Source organism: Microcaecilia unicolor, chromosome 13, assembly GCF_901765095.1.
Source record: "Microcaecilia unicolor chromosome 13, aMicUni1.1, whole genome shotgun sequence".
Taxonomy (NCBI): Eukaryota; Metazoa; Chordata; class Amphibia; order Gymnophiona; family Siphonopidae; genus Microcaecilia; species Microcaecilia unicolor.
This window is the reverse complement of record NC_044043.1, coordinates 53082117-53100436: the sequence shown is the minus strand read 5'-3', so window position 1 is coordinate 53100436 and position 18320 is coordinate 53082117. Positions and strand designations below refer to the sequence as shown.

The following is an 18320-nucleotide window of genomic DNA, read 5'->3' as shown; positions in this document are numbered from 1 at the left end:
AAATGTACAATCACTCCTGTGGCAGGGCCATGCCTAGGGTCTCTGGTGCCCCCCTGCAGACTATCAGTTGGCGCCCCCCCCCCCCCCCATCTAGCATAAAATACCATAAATACCATACTGTGCAAAATATAAAGACAGCAGATGTAAATTTGAAAAAACTAACAAGTACCAATCACCACTTTACAAATTAACAAATAGAAATAAAACAAATATAGAAAATAAAATAATACCATTTTATTGGACTAATACATTTAGCTTTCAGAGGCCAAAACATTCTTCCTCAGGGCAATACAGTATAGTGCTGTTACAGTATCCTATCCTGACTTGAGGAAGGGGGTTTTGTTCTCCGAAAGTTAACCAAAATGTATTAGAATTAGTCCAATAAAAATATTACCTTGTTTACATGTTCTATTATAAACATTTATTAACACAGCTACAATACTACTTTATCCTAAAGCAAAAAAATAAAAATAAATATTTTATTTACAGTTTGTTGTCTCTGGTTTCTGCTTTCCTCATCTTCTTTTCACTGTCTTCCTTCCATTCAGCATCTGTCTTCGTTCTTTCTCTGCCATCTAGTGTCTGCCCTCGCTGCTGTTCCCTCCATCCAATGTCTGCCCTCTCTCCCTGCCCCTTTCATCTACATCTGCCCTCTATCTCTGCCCCTTCCATCCACCATCTGCCCCTGTCTACCCTCGCTCTCTCCCCCTTCCATTCACTGTCTGCCCTTTCTATCCCTTCTATCCACTGTCTCTCTCTGCAAAACATCCAAAGTTGGATTTAGATGTCATATTGAAAATGCCCCTCCATGTCTGACTGTGGATGGGTCAGAAAGGTAGCAGAGAGGCCAGGAAGTTAGTCAGAAACCAATGAACATAAAATATATTATTGAAGAAAATATCCAATGAACTGACACTGCCATGTTTTGGCTGGGTGCCTACATCAGGAGTCTATATAATATTGCCAATTGAGTTAAATTCATGTATAACTAATTTTGTTCAAGCTGGTTATATATAGAAAACATACCATTAGCTGCTCTAACCCTAGTGTTTTTATATCTTGTATGGTGCTGAGGAATAACTCTTAGAGCAATGACTTGGATATTTCTGTTTAACCCATTTTGTTACCACATTCTTAGAACAAAATAGGGGAGTGTGGTAGCCGTGTTAGTCCACTCTTAAGGTTTGCTTATTTCCGATCTGAGGAAGAAGGGCAACCTTCGAAAGCTAATTAAGAAATGTATTAAGTTATGTCCAATAAAAAAGGTATCATCTTATTTTCTTTTCCATGTTTTATTTTGTTTGATTTCTATTGATAACCTTAGAACAAAATAGAAATTTCTCTCTAAACTGGTGCCAATGTAAAACTTGGGGTTATTAAAGATTGTGTAAGGATCTGTCGCTGGCTAAGGTGGATCACACTTTCATGGCAGTGGACAGTGGCGGATTTCATATCCCTGGAATACCTTTAGGCATGTAGACAGCCAGCTGGCCCCTCCTTCCCCCGAGTTTCAGATAAGATGGGCGATTATCATAATTGATGACATAAAACAAGCAACTCATAAATCTGGACAACTGCCCCTCAGAATGGCTGTCCTAGGCCATGGTATATCTACTCCCATTAGACCATAAGAAGAACTATTATATAAAAGTTTTTCTGTATCTACATACTCTTTTACATGTGGAAAAGGCCTCATATGATTAACCCATGATATACACATGTATGAGTACACATAGCAAGACACCATGTACTTATACTTGTGCTCCATGTAGGTGTTCCTAGGGGTGTAGTTTGGGCAGAGGGAGGATAGAGTTGCAATGTACATGTGTGTAACCTATGGGTTAAAACATATATATCTTTTTTTCTTCTGTTTTTGCATTTATTTTTATTTATTAATAAAATATAATTACCTGGGCTGAAGTTTGTGTCAGGGCTGTGGCGCTGAGAGGTCGCGCTATGGAATGGCCTTGTGCTGGGGACTTGAGGAGCAAGTGTGGTGGGGACAAGGGCTGCGTGCATATGGGGCAGCGTTGGAGCAGTCAGTTTGGAGGAGGATCCGGGGCACATGCTGCCACAAGTACCGGTGCAATGCTAGCTGTGGAGACTGATGGCGCTGGTGCAGTGGGGGTTTCCGGGGTCTGTGTGCTAGCTTCAAGAAGGCCCAAAGTAGAGCATAGGAGTGCGGAGACTGCAAAAAGCTGGAGGGCTCCCACTGCTCCGCCTCCCACCTACCTTTAAAATAAATTTTGTGAAGCCGAGTTGCAGGCAGCGCCTCGCATCTGCCCGCCTTCTTGTAAAACAAGTAAATCTCTTCTCCTCGTCATCGTCGGGCCTCACTGTGTCCCGCCCTCGCAGAAATAGGAGGTTACCTCAGAGGAGGGCGGGACACAGTGAGGCCCGACAATGACGAGGAGAAGAGATCTACTTGTTTTACAAGCAGCCGGGCAGATGTGAGGCGCTGCCTGCAACTCGGCTTCACAAAATGTTTTTTAAAGGTAGGTGGGAGGCAGAGCAGTGGGAGCAGTATGGTGGGGCAGCACTGCAGTGGCACCCTTGAAGGCAGGCACCCCCCTGTGGTGCTTACCCTGCTGGCACTGCCCTACCCTATCTCTGGGTTTCCCAGAGGGTTTTTTAAAAATCTTGGGTTAATTTTATTTTAGTTACATTTGTACCCCGTGCTTTCCCACTCATGGCAGGCCCCATGTGGCAATGGAGGGTTAAGTGACTTGGCCAGAGTCACAAGGAGCTGCCTGTGCCAGAGGTGGGAATTGAACTCAGTTCCTCAGGACCAAAGTCCACCACCCTAACCACTAGGCCACTCCTCCACATGGTATAGAAACCTAATAAAAGCTATAAAAATCTTTTACCTAATGCTCCAAGCTTGGCTGGAAACATCAGTACGATTTCCAGTGATAGCCCAATGATGCAGTACCCCACACAGTTTATAATGGCACCCAACAGCTGCTTCCCTGTTGCTCTTAGAATTCCAGCAAACATGAACTGCAAAGAGAAAGGAGTCAGATGGGGTCCTTTCATACATGCAGAAGTGACCTGCTTGCTTTACTTAGATTTGCTGTGATATTTGTTCGGGATGGACAGCCAGAAAATGTTTGTCTTGATTTTTTTCCTCCCTTGTTTTTCTTTTGCAAAACAAATGTCTTTAATAGTCTGTATTAATTGCATAAAGTGTACGCCTTTGTTAACAGTGACCACTGTCCGCTGGATTCTATATAACACGCCTACCGTTCTGCGCTGAAATCTAAGCATATTCTATAACAATGTGCATAACTTAATTAGCTTAACAAGCTAATCAGCATTAATAACAGCACCTAACAAGCAATAATGAGCACTAATTGGCAATAATTAGAATTTACATGCACAACTCGCTAAGCGTATTCTGCAGTGAACTGCCCCTAAATTCTAAAGTGCACAGTTTAAAGGGGGTTTGGTCATGGCTAGAGAAATAGGCCTTTTGTGGGCATTCCAAAATTTACACGCATAGTTACAGAATATGGTCCAGTGTGCATAAATCTACGTGCTGGGATTTACGCCAATTTTCGTTGGTGTGAATGGAGGCACGTAGTTTTAGGTGCTGGGATATCAACTAAGTGTATTCTATATACTGTGCCTAAATCTAGGTGCTGCTTATAGAATACGCTTAGCCGGAAATGTCTACCATGCAGATTTTTTAGGTGCCCTATATGCACATATCCCTGAATTCTACAAAGGTCACTCAAATTTGGGCATGCAGGGCAGATGAGCACTCTAATTAGTTAATGAGCCAATTAAAACCAATTATTGGCACTAATTTAGACTTACACGAGCATCTGCCTACGCACTATTCTATAATGCTGCCTGACCAAAGTGTCTTGAGTGCAGCTCAAATGGGGCATGGCCATGGGAGGGGCATTCCAAATATTTAAGTGCAGTGTTATAGGACTTCGGAGTGCACCAGGATTTACACCAGGTTTCAGCAGGCGCAAGTCCTCATGCCAGTGGCGTAGCTACGGGGGGGGGGGGGGGCATGGGGGCCCGGGTCCCCCGGTTTGGCTGGCAGGGGTCCCCAACCCCCCCCCCCCCAGCTAAAGTGTTTGTCCTGTGCTGGTCTCACATTGCCTGGTGCCTTGTCTTGTTTTCAGTCGCTGTGCTGGCTCATTTTAATGAAAATAAGCATGCTCGGTTTCATTAAAACCAGCGTGCACAGTGACTGAAAACAGAACAGGGTGCCAGGCAATATGAGACCAGTGCGGGACAAATGCTTTATCTGGTGGGGGTACCTTAGCAGTGGTGGTGGTGGTGGTGGGGAGCGGCCACAGGGGGGCAGAAGTGGCGGTGACAGGGAGGCAGGCCAAAATGTGCCCCCCCCCCCCACCTTGGGCTCTGGAACCCCTCCTGCGATGTCTGGCTACGCCCCTGCCTCACACCCAAAGTTGGCTTTGGGAATCAGCACTACGTGCTATTCTGCAAAGGGTGCTTGGTGCAAAGCATCCTTTATAGAATACAAGTTTCATGCAGATCTTTCCGGCGCCTACAGTTGGGCGCCATTTACTAAATCTGACCCATAGTGCACACTCTTTCCCAATAGTGTGTGCATGCATGAAGCACTGCACATGTTTGAACCAGCATGCATGTGTGCACACGCTTGCACTATTGGGGAACAGTGTGTACTATGTACCTTTAGTGCATCCTCTTTAAGAAAAATACACATTATGGGCTAGATTGTATATAGCACACCTAAAAAATGCGCCTAGATGTATTCTATAAACTGTGCCTAAATCTAGCTGTAATTTATAGAATACACCTGTTTTCTGCTACTATATGTAGTCGTGGCCATTTATGCCAATGAAAACCTGGTGTAAATGCCGATGCTGAAATTATGCGCAGAACAGGCATATTCTATAACACTGCATGCAAATTCTAGGAATAGGCCCATGACCAATCATGCCTCTTCCATGGCCACGCCCCTTTTGAGATCTGTGCCATAGAATTTACGTGGACTACTTTATAGAATACACTTAGCAAGTAGTGCGTGAAATTCTAACTAGTGCCAATTAGTGTTGATAATTGCTTGTTAACATCCAATTAACAATGTGATTGTCTCATCAATCAATTGAAGTTGTGTGCACAAATTCAGAATATGCTCAGATTTGCATTTGCAAATCAAGTCACACTATACAGAATTTGAGAGTCTATGCAAATAGTGCGCAGTCTTATCAGAGAATGGCATTTGTTTCAAAGGCATCCCTAGTGTTTATCATTAAGAAGGTAGGTTCACCAATACACAGCTATACCAGATAGGGTGGAGGTTTGATCGTACATCATTCGTGGGTTTCTGCTGTGTACTTGTGACCTAGATTGGCCACGGTTGGAAGCAGGATTCTGGGTTGGATGGACCATTGGTCTGACCCGGTATGGCTATTCTTATATTCTTATCTGTGCTTTTGTTGGGTCAAGTAAGGACTTATCGTAAGAGGGGAATGTTTGTGCATAGGGTCTTCTACTCCAAAGAACGCTGTCCTTATATTAGTAATGTATTAATTACTAATTTATGCTGTTGAAACATGAGCCAGTGAAGAAACAATCAAACTCCTTCTGCATATAAAGGGCCAAGTATTCAGTGGCCTTCTGGCTAGGAGCATCAGCATCTCTGACCCTGATAAGCCCCACTCACCGGATCATTCCCAGATTTTCAGTGACACTTACCCAGATAGTATCACTGAAAATCGGGTCTGACTGCCTCGGCAGTATCCAGACAGTGATGGAGCAGTCCAGGGGCAGAGTATATGAGGAGAGGCAGGAAGTTACCTGATTAATGCCTCTCCTAATTTTATCTGGGTATTGTCTATATAGCACTGATACCCGGATAAGTGCCGGCAGCAGCTTAATACCTGGATATTCAATATCAGTATCGAGTACTGCCTGGCACCTTTGCTCTCTCCTTACCTTACCTTATCTTATCTGAGTTCCCTTTAGTGTTTGCTTCTATAATCTTTCCTGTCATGAAGTGGCGTTCTTTTCCATTGTTTTTAAGAATTTTATAATATTGTAAACCACTTTGATCCGACTCTGTTTAGTGCTATATCAAGTTTGTGAATAAACATAAATGTAAAATAAATATCTAGGTTTAAAAAGCCCGTGGTGGCTGGCATTTTTAAAACTCTGACTGCCACAGGCTGAACATTAACTTGTATATCTTTAATGAAAACTCACAGTATATGCATCAAACAGAACTGCGGCAGTAAGTACTGGCAGGAGCGTGGACACCAAGGTAACAATCTTTCTGTGGGAGGGAAGATGGAAGTCAGTAAGTATTGGGGGTGTGCAGGTGAAAACGTTTCATTTTGTTTTGTTTCCTTTTTTTTCTCATTGCATTTGTGTGTTTTAAAAATTGTCTTCATTTCAGAGCCAATGTCGTCAATAGTGTGCAATGCTGATCAACAGTGTTCAGCATTTATTTATATTTGGCTCCAGGGGCGTAGCTAGGTGGGGCCACGGGGGCATGGGCCCCCACAGATTTAGTCCTGGCCCCCTCTCGACCCCCCCCCCCCCCGCCAACCCTCCCCTGCCATTTTCGACCCGCTGCCGCCACAAGGTACCTTTGCTGGCAGGGGTCCCCAACCCCTCCAGCCTTAGTCTTCAGCGCTGGTCTCCGGTGCGTTCGCTGATCTGTGCTGTGAGTCTTGACGTCCTACATGAACTCAGGACTTGCAGCACAGATCAGCGAACATGCCGGAGACCGGTGCTCAAGAAGACTAAGGCTGGCGGGGGTTGGGGACCCCCGCCAGCAAAGGTACCTTGCAGTGGCGGGAGGGGAGGGTCGAAAGTGGCGGGTCGGGTCGGCGGCTGGGGGAGGTGGGCTAAAATGTGCCCCCCCACCTTGGGCTCTGGACCCCCCCCTCCCGCCGATGTCTGACTACGCCCCTGTTTGGCTTACGCCTGTTTTCAGTTGTAGCCGAAGACTAGTTACAATCGGGTATAGTAGGTACATTATATAGCAATAGCTCGTACTGCTAGCAAGAGGCTGCACTCTTTAAGAAATAAGAGTGCTTTATTGCTGAGTGGAGGAGTGGCCTAGTGGTTAGAGCACCAGTCTTGAAATCCAGAGGTGGCCAGTTCAAATCCCACTGCTGCTCCTTGTGATCTTGGGCAAGTCACTTAACCCTCCATTGCCTCAGGTACAAACTTAGATTGTGAGCCCCCCTGGGACAGAGAAATATCCACTGTACCTGAATGTAACTCACTTTGAGCTACTACTGAAAAAGGTGTGAGCAAAAATCTAAATAAATAAACCCAACACTTTGGTTTTTTTTCCCATGTCATTTCAGGTATCATTGATGTGTTTCATGTCATTTCAAATGAATGAACATGTCTAGTAAGGACAGCTAACCAGGCCATTGACCCAGAGGTGCAAAGCTCTCCTATTGAGCCTGGATGCTTCTGTTTGGGTGAAGTTGAGAAATCAAGGGGCCCTTTTTCAAAGGTGTGGTAGAGCTAGCGCATGAGTAGCATGCACCAAATCAGTCCTATCGTTGGGGTAGCAAGGGAGCCCGGCAGTAGTTCTGAAGTTGGTGCACGCAGTTTGCCACAGTAGAAAATAATTTTCTATTTTCTACCACGGGGAGGGGGGGGGGGGGGAGGGGGGTTCCCGGTGGTAATGGGCAGCATGGCCATGTTGCCTTGTGCTGCCCAGTTACCATGGGGTTAGCGCATGAGACCTTACCACCTACTAAATAGGTTGTGGTAAGGGCTCAGGTAGTAAATAGCCATGCACTAATTTTAATAGCACATAGTCATTTACTACCCCATTTTAAAAAAGGCCTTTTTCCCACCATGGTAAAAGGGCCCCTAAGTGAAGCTCGGATAAATTATGTCCTGTTGAGATAAATTAATTACATTTATTCCAACTTGACTTAAATTATTCCAGTTTAACTTGTGGGATAATTTAAGTCAAGTTGAGATAAATTAAATCACATTGAGATCATTTAAGTTTAAGCTGAGAGAATTTTTGTCATGTCAGGCTAATTTAAGTCAAGTTTTGTTCAATTAAGTCAAGTTGGGATAAATTATGTGATGCTGTGATAATTTAAATCAACTTGAATTTGGGATAAATTATGTCAAATTATAATTCAATTCAAGTCAGGGTAATATAAGTCATATTGGGATAACTTAAATCCTATTGAGTTAAATCAAGTTGGGATAATTTAAGTCATGGTGTGTTAATTTCAGTGAAGTTGGGGATATACTAAGGGGGGAATTCATCAAGTGGCGTTAGGGATTGAAGTCACTTTAATTGGCCCTTAATACAACTTAAATGGCCCTAATGCTGCTTTTCTAAAAATAGCACAGCGCTATTTAAGTTGCCACACATTAGGAAGTAATGAGATGCAAAATATGCAAATGCATGTTTTGCATCTCATTAGTATGCAACTATCCTAATGTGACTTGCGGTGATACAACACAAGTCGCATTAGGGCCGAAAAAGCAAGGTAAAATAACCTCAGCAAAAAGCTGTCCGTGGTGTTTTCAGACTGCTATGTTAACAGTCTGAAAACATCATGGACCCTGATGCAGGAGGCGAAACTCGGGCCTAAGTTGGGCCGTGGATGGCGTTAAGAAGACTGACAGCGAAAAAGATAAGTGATCCCCATAGGAACATTACAAGAATCTAAATGTGCATGGGGCCACACTCACAACCAAGGAGGTTTTTCAGCCAGTGATGATTGGATGGTGCTCCCTTAAGTTGGTATCAACAATAGGAGTACTTATCTGTGTTTGAGGCTTTTCCTCCAAAAGATGTGAGAATACATATATATATATGATTGGTTGATTGACTTTGAGATTCTCTATCAGCTCATATCATTGTATAGAAGTTCATCTTCTGATAAGAACATGTGTGTACTATTCCTTTTTGAGCTACCTGGCATTTGTACTTTCGTTTCACATTCTAACTACCTCTGTTTTATCTTTGGTATTATATACTTGCTTGCAAATAAATCTGTTTTATTTTTTATAAATAACTGGGCCTGGTGTCATTGTTTGTCACTGTAACCAGGAGCTAAGAATTCAGATCCATGAGCCCTAATTCCAGAGTGCTAAATAAATAAACCTTACACTGTTCCCTAGGGTGGGCCACTTCTGTTTTACTCTCACTGTCCTACCAATGAAGGGTCAGGTTTCCTTTTATGCTGGCAGAAGTCCAGAGCAGTAAAGCCAGAGCAGTACTTTTGGGTCCCGGTCTTGGAGGCAGGTTAAAGGTAAGGAGAACTTAAGAACAAAGAGACATGGCCATTTGGATTCTCAAAAGTCCAGTGTCACTCTGTATAGGTATCCACACAGTGGCACCCAAATGGCAATGTCCAGAAGTCCTGCTTTGCTTTTGGTTATCTAACATATAAGCTACCAACTGTATATCACTGGCATTGACATCAAAGTGAACCCCAAACATCAAGATCCCAAGCTAGAGGTGCCATATACACCTTAAATAAACTTGATATAGCACAGGCCCCTGCAGAACCCCATGTTTTAGTGGATGAAAAGCTGAGAGGCCACCTTTCCATGACACACATTGAGCTCTATCAGTGAGGTACCAGAAGAACCTGCCTAGTACTGCATCACGTAGGCACTTCAGCATGGCACACAGTGTCAAAAGTTGCTATAAGATCCATCTAATCCCACAGGGCATTGAAGCCCTGATCCATACATAACCTGACACTGTCAACCCTTGCTCCTAGCAAACACAGGCAATGAGTCAGCACTTGAGCCAGCTGATATGCAGATGTTTTCTTCTGTTTATCACCTTACTAACCTCCAATAGAGAGACTATAAAAATACTCCATAACGAAGCAGATTTTTTTCTGGCCCCTACCCTCCTCCCCAAAGGATTTTGTATCATCACATTGCAAAATCCCACGCTCTTTGTAACACTGGAATAGTTTGAGAATCCTACCTTTCGCCAAATGTATGCCTTAATCAGCCACTAATTGCTTACGTTTCATTGGTGAAAAGAGCTCCTAGCACATTCTTCAATGCCATTGTTAATATAGAAATGAGTAGAGCAAAGAACCCTGAAAGAAATGAGACACTTCAGAATGTGTTACACAGCATGGTAGTGTACTTAATGTTAAAATGCCAGAAGCTCTTCATGTTTGCTTTTCCTTCTGTCAGTCTCGTCTATACAGCAGGGATTCAAGGTTTGAGCCTGGGTTCTGTTGCTCAAGCCCAGTCTTTTATCATCAGGCCTTGGCCGCTGTGCTTGATGGGATACTGACATTTAAAGCAATCATAAAATCTCCACACTTCTGTACTGAAGATTAAGAATCAGGTTTTAGAAAGGATGTCCAACTCAAAATAAGGACCTTTAAGTTAGCATGTCACATATGGCATAGTGGAATTAGAAAAGGTACAGAGAAGGGCGACAAAAATGATAAAGGGTATGGGATGACTTCCCTATGAGGAAAGGCTGAAGTGCCTAGGGCTCTTCAACTTGGAGAAGAGATGGCTGAGGGGAGATATGATAGAGGTCTATAAAATAATGAGTGGAGTGGAGCGGGTAGACGTGAATCGTTTGTTTACTCTTTCCAAAAATACTAGGACTAGGGGGCATGCGATGAAGCTACAAAGTAGTAAATTTAATACGAATCGGAGAAAAGGTTTCTTCACTCAACATGTAATTAAACTCTGGAATTCATTGCCAGAGAATGTGGTAAAGGCGGTTAGCAGGGTTTAAAAAGGGCCTGGACGGCTTCCTAAAGGAAAAGTCCATAGACCATTATTAAATTGACTTGAGAAAATCCACTGCTTATTTCTGGGATAAGCATCATAAAATGTATTGAGCTTTTCTGGGAGTTTGCCAGGTATTTGTGACCTGGATTGGTAACTGTTGAAAACAGGATGCTGGGCTTAATGGACCTCAAATGTCCAAATTATGAACGGGGCAAAACCAAGGTCATGAACATCTTTGTGGCAGCATAAGAATTCCCATATCATAAAATGGCTACATAGACATCCGTGTGGAGGCGTAGTCAAATGGTTAGAGTACCTGGTTAAATACCCAAGCAAAGAATGTGGAGAACATTGCTCAGGTCCCACTGTAGCTGTTTGTAATTTCTTTTTTAATATTCTGATCCCTCTAGGGACAGAAAAATACCTACTACGACTTTCATTACTCCCTCCAGTGGAGAACTACTCAGTCGGAGATCCTTTCTGAAACCTGGACCTGCCAAGTACCAAGTCTAAATAACAATGCCATTTTTTTTCAACACTGACATCCCTTCCCCTTCTGAAATCAGAGTTGGATGTCCATATTGGGGGGGGGGGGGGGGGATTCTATATATAATGCCGAAAAAACCCCATGCTTAGCGCTCTTCTATAAACCTCACCTAAAGTTAGGTGTGGTTTATAGAATAAGTGAAGCGCCCATCCGCACAACTAAAATTTAGGCGCGGTCATTTACACCAAATAAAACCTGGTGTAAATGGCCACGCCTAATTTAAGTGTGGATCGGGCGTATTCTATAACAGTACGTGTAATATCTAGGCATGCCCACAACCTGCCCAAGCCCCTCCCATGGCCACATCCCTTTTAAGATTCGCACAGTAAAATATATGCGCCCCACTTTAGAGAATGCGCTTAGGAAGCTATGCACATAAATTCTAATTAGTGCTGATCAGTGCCGATAATTTCTTGTTAGTGGACAATTTTTGGCACTGATTGGCTTGTTAAAAACTAAGTTGCGTGCGCCTTGCATCTTGTTGATCACTTGCTTCTTCTAAATCGCCTTCACTCCATCAAGATTTCAGGCACCGTTCACTCTTGGCTTACCAGTTACCTTTCTAGTTGCTCCTATCCATTTACTCACTCTGGTTACCCGTTTGCCACTTTCCCTGTTCTTTCTGGTGTGACAGAGGGGAACAGGTGTTAGATCAGTGAAAAAGAATGAGAACAAAGAAGGAACAAAGAAATGACCAAATTCCACTATTCGTGTGAGACTGTGTGATCAGTAAAGGACTTCAGGCACCACATAGCTCAAACTCACTGAAAACAACAGGGTGCTAGAATAAAGTGAACAGCTGCTGCATAGGTAGTGCTGGCAGCAAGCCTCTAGGGACAATGACAGGGGATTAACAACTTGGGAGAAAACAGAGAGCAGGAGCATAACCAGATCTCGGGAGGAGGGGGCACATTTTGGCCCACCTCCCCACCGCCACCTTCCCTTCACCACTTCCACCTCCCTGCTGCTGCTTCTGTCGCCCCGCCACCGCTTTTCCCCTCCCCTCCCACTGCCACTCCCCCCCCCCCCCCCACCGTCACTGTGAAAGTACCTTGGGCTGGCGGGGGTCCCCAGCCCCCACCAGCTAAAGCATTTGTCCCGCGCTCACATTGTCTGGCGCCCTGTTCTGTTTTCAGTCGCTGTGCATGCTCGTTTTAATGAAACTGAGCATGCTCAATTTAATTAAAACGAGCGTGCACAGAGACTGAAAACAGGACAGGAAGCCAGGCAATGTGAGACCAGCGAGGCACAAACGCTTTAGCTGGTGGGGGTTGGGGACCCCCGCCAGCCAAACCGGAGGCCCCAGAGCCAATTTGGGGAAGGGCCCAGGCCCCTGTGCCCCCCTGTATCTACGCCAGTCTGGATTAGGGACCTCCTTGTAGGTGCCCTGATGATGCACAGTGAGCATCTATTCTATAGTGGAACCTGGGCTCCTAGATTCCAAAATAGAACTCTACCATAACCTGGTATTGGCACACCTAATGTTTAGGCACCTGCAGTTAGACCAGCCTAAGAGTTAGTACAACTGAGCACATCCACATGCAGCAAGGGCATGTGTAACTTGTTCTATAGGTTGTGCATATAACTGGGAGCAGGAGCTGCCTAAGGCAAGATGCTGCTTGAGGAAAGACTGATGCCGCTCCCCCCCCCCCCCCCCCCCCCCCCCCCCCCCCCCCCCCCCTCTCCTGGACCAAGTTCTTTCCTCCACCCTGTTTCCTGATTTTACCTTCTTTTCACGTTTTTAAAAAGCCAGCGGTGGCAGCGATTCCCATGTGCTGCCCTGCAGCTGGCACTGGCCTCTTCTCTACTGCTGTCACCTCTGAGGAAACAGGAAGTTACATCAGAGAGGCAGCCACAGTAAAGGGTGGCAGGCCAGCGTATGGGAATCAATACTGCTGGCGGCTTTTAAAAAAAAGGTAAAAAGAAGGTAAAATCAGGGAATGGGGTGGAGCAGGGGCGTAGCCAGACACCCAATTTTGGGTGGGCCTGGGCCCAAGATGGGTGGGCAGAAGAATTCTACCCTGTCCCACAAGTGATTTGATCTCTTCCTCTCTCGCCTGCATGCCATATGGACTCTCTAACAACCCCCTCTCCCACATACCTTTTAAATAGCCGATTTTCACTGGCAGCAAGCAGCAACTAATACACACTGCTCATGTTGGCCCCACAGCCTTCCCTCTGATGCAACTTCCTGTTTCCGCATAGGCGGAAATACATCACAGGGAAGGCTGTGGGGCCAGTGCGAACAGTATGCATCAGTTGCTGCTCACTGTAGGTGAAGATCTGCTATTTACAAGGTATGCAGGAGGTACAGTTGTTGAGAGTTTTCAGCTGGTGGGGCTTAGGGATCCCCTGCCAGCCACATCACAGGTGTGCTGCTACCACCCGGGCCCATCCTTGGCTATAGTAACATAGTAAGTGACGGCAGACAAAGACCTCAGTGGTCCATCCAGTCTGCCCAACAGTCATATTCATTATCAATTCAAGATTAAATCAAGAATGAACATGATATTATATACTTGATCATGGTCTTTCTTTGGTGTTTCTGGAACATAGACTGTAGAAGTCCGCCTGGCTCTGTCCTTATGTTTCAACTACTGGAATTGCCATCAAAGCCCACTCTAGCCTATCGAAATCCGTCTTGCCATTTGCGGGACACAGACTGTAAAAGTCTGCTCTGCACTGTCCTCACGTTCCAATTTACTGGAGTTTCCATTGAAGCTCTTTCATCCCATCCTAGAACCAGATTGCTCTATGTGGGACTTAGACCATACAAGCCAGCCCAGTACCGGCCTTAGTTGATACAGCCAGAGTTGCCATCTAAGCACCACTTGACATGCAAACACATATGCAACCCTTTGTTTTTTGTTTTTTTTTATACCATTCATTTTCTAATTAGAGCTCCTCTGTGTTCATCCCATGCCTTTTTGAATTCCGCCACAGTTTTCCACCACCTCCCTTGGGAGGGCATTCCAGACATCAACCTCCATCTCCATGAAAAATAATTTTCTGACATTACTCCTGAGTCTACCACCCCACAACCTCAATTCATATCCTCTAGTTTTACCATTTCCCCTTCTCTGGAAAATATTTGTTCCTATATTAACACCTTTCAAGTATTTAAACATCTGTATCATATCTCCCCTGTTCCTCCTCTTCTCTAGGGTATACATATCCAGGCCTTCCAGTCTCTTCTCATATTTCATTTGGCACAAGATACATATCATTTTTGTCGCCTTCCTGTGGACCGCTTCAAGTCTGCTTACATCTTTAGCAAGATACAGTCTCCAAAACTGAACACAATACTCCAGGTGGGGCCTCACCAATGACTTGTATAGGGGTATCAATACCTCCTTTCTTCTGCTGGTTACACCTCTCCCTGTACAGCCTAGCATCCTTCTGGCTATGGCCATCACCTTGTTACACTGTTTCATCGCCTTAAGATCCACAGATACTATCACCCCAAGATCCCTCTCCCTGTCTGTGCATATCAGCCTCTCACCGCCTAATGCCTACGTCTCCCTTGGATTTCTACTCCCTAAGTGCATCACTTTTCACTTCTTTGCATTGAATTTTAAATTGCCAAATATTAGACCACCCCTCTGGTGTGTCCACTCTGTTACAAATCTTGGTATCATCAGCAAAAAGGCAAACCTTACTTTCTAACCCTTCAGCAATGTCTCTCACAAATATGTTGAACAGAATCGTCCCCAGCACCGATCCTTGAGGCACTCCACTACTCACCTTTCCTTCCTCCAAGTGAATTCCATTAATCACCAACCTCTGGTGTTTGTCTGTCACCCAATTCCTAATCCAGTTCACCACTTTGGGTCAACCTGTCAGGTTAGCCTCCTATGAGGAACCGTGTCAAAGGCTTTGCTGAAATCTAAGTAGATTACATCTAGAGCACATCCTCAATCAAATTCTCTGATCACCCAGTCAAAGAATTCAATGAGATTCATCTGGCATGACTTGCCTTTGGTAAAACCGTGTTGTCTCAGATCTTGTAACCTATTGGATTTCAGGAACTTCACTATCCTTTCCTTCAACATCGCTTCCATTACTTTTCCAACCACTGAAGTGAGGCTTAGCAGCCTATAGTTTCCAGCTTCTTCTCTGTCACCACTTTTGTGAAGTGGGAGCACATCCGCACCTCCAATCTCAGGGAACCACCCCCATCTCTAAAGATTTATTAAACAAATCTTTAAGAGGGCCAGCCAGAATTTCTCTGAGTCCCTCAATATCCTGGGATGGATCCTGTCCGATCCCATGGATTTGTCCACCTTCAAAATTTCAAGTTGTTTATTAACACTTTCTTCCGTGAACAGTGCTATATCTGCTCCATTCTCATAAGTACCTTTGCCAGTCAATCGTGGTCATTGGTGTAAATGGACATGCCTACATTTTAGTCATAGGGATGGGAAGCGCATAACTTTAAGCAAAGTTTATAGAACAGCGCTAACAGCATTTTTTCCGCAACAATTGTTTTAGGCACCATATATATATTTATTTATTCATTTGTAACATTTATACCCCACACTTTCCCACTCAATAGCAGGTTCAATGCGGCTTACATAGAAATCATGTTAACAAAGTGATAAAATGGATGCAGCTATGATATTGTAAGTAAAGAAGTACTCATTTATGTGTGGATAGGTAAGATGGGCAAGAAGGAGGATGGAAGAGTTAGGGGAATGGTAGGAGGGAGTGTATAGGGATTAACATGAAGTTTAGTATGGGAAAAATGTTAGGGAGGGATAGGAAGGGGATGTCTTAGATAATGTAGGGAGGGGTTGGAAAAGGGATATAATAAAGGAAAAAAATGGGGAGGATATTCCAGATTCAGTTTTATAGTTATATAGAATTCCCTCTATAGCACTTAGACATGTCCTTATAGAATAGTGTTTAGATTGCTTACACATGCAAGTGCTACCTTTTGGCCCGTATATGGGAGCAAAGGGTACCTAACCTCAGGCACCTGGTTACAGAATTGCCTTTCACGTGTCACCAGATCATCAAGAATGCAGTCACTGACAGACAACATAAATGCTATGTGACAAGGGCAGCTCACTTTTACAAAAGTGCGGGAAAAAAGCAGTCTTAGCGCTCTCTTATACAGATCTGAAGACACATCTCTTCAACAAAGCCTACAAAGAGAACCCATAACCTACAAAACTACTTCACCAACCCACCCAGTCATTAAAGTCCAGTCCACCTTCTACACTAACCTGCCTCACACCTCCTTTCTCCCTTCCCTTACCTAATCTGTGTACTTTACTAATTGTAACTGGTAGCCTGGAATGACTATGTCATAACAAAACTCTGTAAGCCACATTGAGCCTGCAAATAGGTGGGAAAATGTGGGATACAAATGCAATAAAATAAAAATAAATAAATAAAAATCTTTCCCAAGTGCTAAGGCCATTTATTCCCACAGCTGGAAAATGGGAGATTTCCCATTTCTGGCATTAATGGCCACGTACAAATGTGCATTAGCACATGGCCATTAAAAAAGATTAGCTTCTGAACCCTTACCGCAGAAAGGGCTCAAGGGCTAGCCAGTTAGCCACTCTGCACTCGCAGACATGCCCCCTCCGTGAAAAAAAAGAAGACATTTTTAGTGGGTGTTGTGCGCATGCAGAGTGCAAAATTACCACAGGACACCTCAGCACATCCCGCGGTAAGCACTCTTACGCTACTGTAAGCAGACGTTAGTGTTTACTGCAGCTTAGTAAGAGGACCCCATAAAAACTTCACTAACTGAACAGTTACTCACCTGTGCTACAGAAAGCAATGCATACAGATCTCTTTGCCTGTGCAACATTTCTTGCACCGAGAGCAATACCCACATGGACATTGACTGTTGCACTCACTGCATAGGGCACCTGGAATACAGAAAAGCAGGTTTACAGAAGTTGTGTTTCTGAAAGCCTTTTTTGATGTTGAGTTCCATAATTCAGTGGTATTAAATAGACATTGCAACAAATCATCAGAATCACTTAGCGGCCCTTTTACTAAGGGGTGGTAGGGCTACCCGCAGGTAGCGTGCAGGAAATCAGCAAAATGGTCAGGCACACCCTGGTGCCCTGTGGTAGCTCTGATTTTGGCGTGCGCTGTCTCCCGTGCCAGAAAATAATTTTTCTATTTTCTAGTGCAGGGCCATGGTGTAGACACGCCTGGCGGTAATCAGGCAGCGGCACGCGCTGACTGATTACCACTGGCTTAGCATGTGAGCCCTTATCATCTACTAAAGAGAAAGCGGTGGTAAGGGCTGAGGGCTGTAAGTGTCCGCATGCAGATTTTAGTATTAGTGAACAGCCATTTATGCCTCCATACAAAAAATAGGGTTTATACAGCCGCAGCAGTAAGTGGTCTCGGAGTACTCACATTCCACGTGTCTACACTACCTCAGGCCACAGCATAGTAAAAGGACCCCTTAGGAATTTGGGTGTGATCTTGGATTCACAGGCGCCTATGAAGGATCATATTGCAACTACTATAAAAAAAACAAAACAAAACAAAAAAACTCCATGAATTGTTAATATTACATTGGGTGAAACCTTACTTGAGTTTCAATAATTTAGACTTCTATAGTCTGTGTCTCGATTATGGCTAGACAGATCTGGTTAGACTGGAGAGGGTTTAATGGTGACTCTAGTAGTTGAAAATGAAGCCAGTGCCAGGTAAACTTCTATGGTCTGTGCCCTTGAAAATTGCAAGGGCAGATCAAATCATGTGCTATTATATCTTGTTGGGCAGACTGGATGGATCATGCAGGCCTTTATCTACTTATCATCCACTATGCTACTATCCAAAATTCAAATACGTGCATATGGCAAAGGGGGCATTGTCTGGGTGGGACTAGGCAGAGCAAAAATATACTAATTTATTTATAACATTTGTATCCCACATTTTCCCACCTATTTGCAGGCTCAATGTGGCTTACATAGTTCCGTAAGTGGTGATTACCAGTTCCGGATAGGAGAAATACATAGTCCCAATCCATCAACATCAACCTCGGGATTTGCATCTGCTTCTGAAGATATCTAAG

General features: G+C 44.2%; 1 protein-coding gene across 2 annotated transcripts in view; it reads right to left on the bottom strand.

Annotated features, from left to right (window-relative positions):
- The window catches only part of LOC115482534 (multidrug and toxin extrusion protein 2-like), a 133748-nt gene that overhangs the window by 11165 nt on the left and 104263 nt on the right, over positions 1–18320 (bottom strand). The window contains exons 11-14 of one of the 2 annotated variants that reach the window (XM_030222397.1): positions 17046–17154; positions 9989–10064; positions 6211–6280; positions 2868–3000 (exon numbers count right to left, since the gene is read on the bottom strand). In XM_030222397.1, the coding sequence (XP_030078257.1) occupies positions 2868–3000; positions 6211–6280; positions 9989–10064; positions 17046–17154 (388 nt within the window). The remainder of the gene's footprint in view (positions 1–2867; positions 3001–6210; positions 6281–9988; positions 10065–17045; positions 17155–18320) is intronic. The other variant, XM_030222398.1, reaches the window with a different exon arrangement.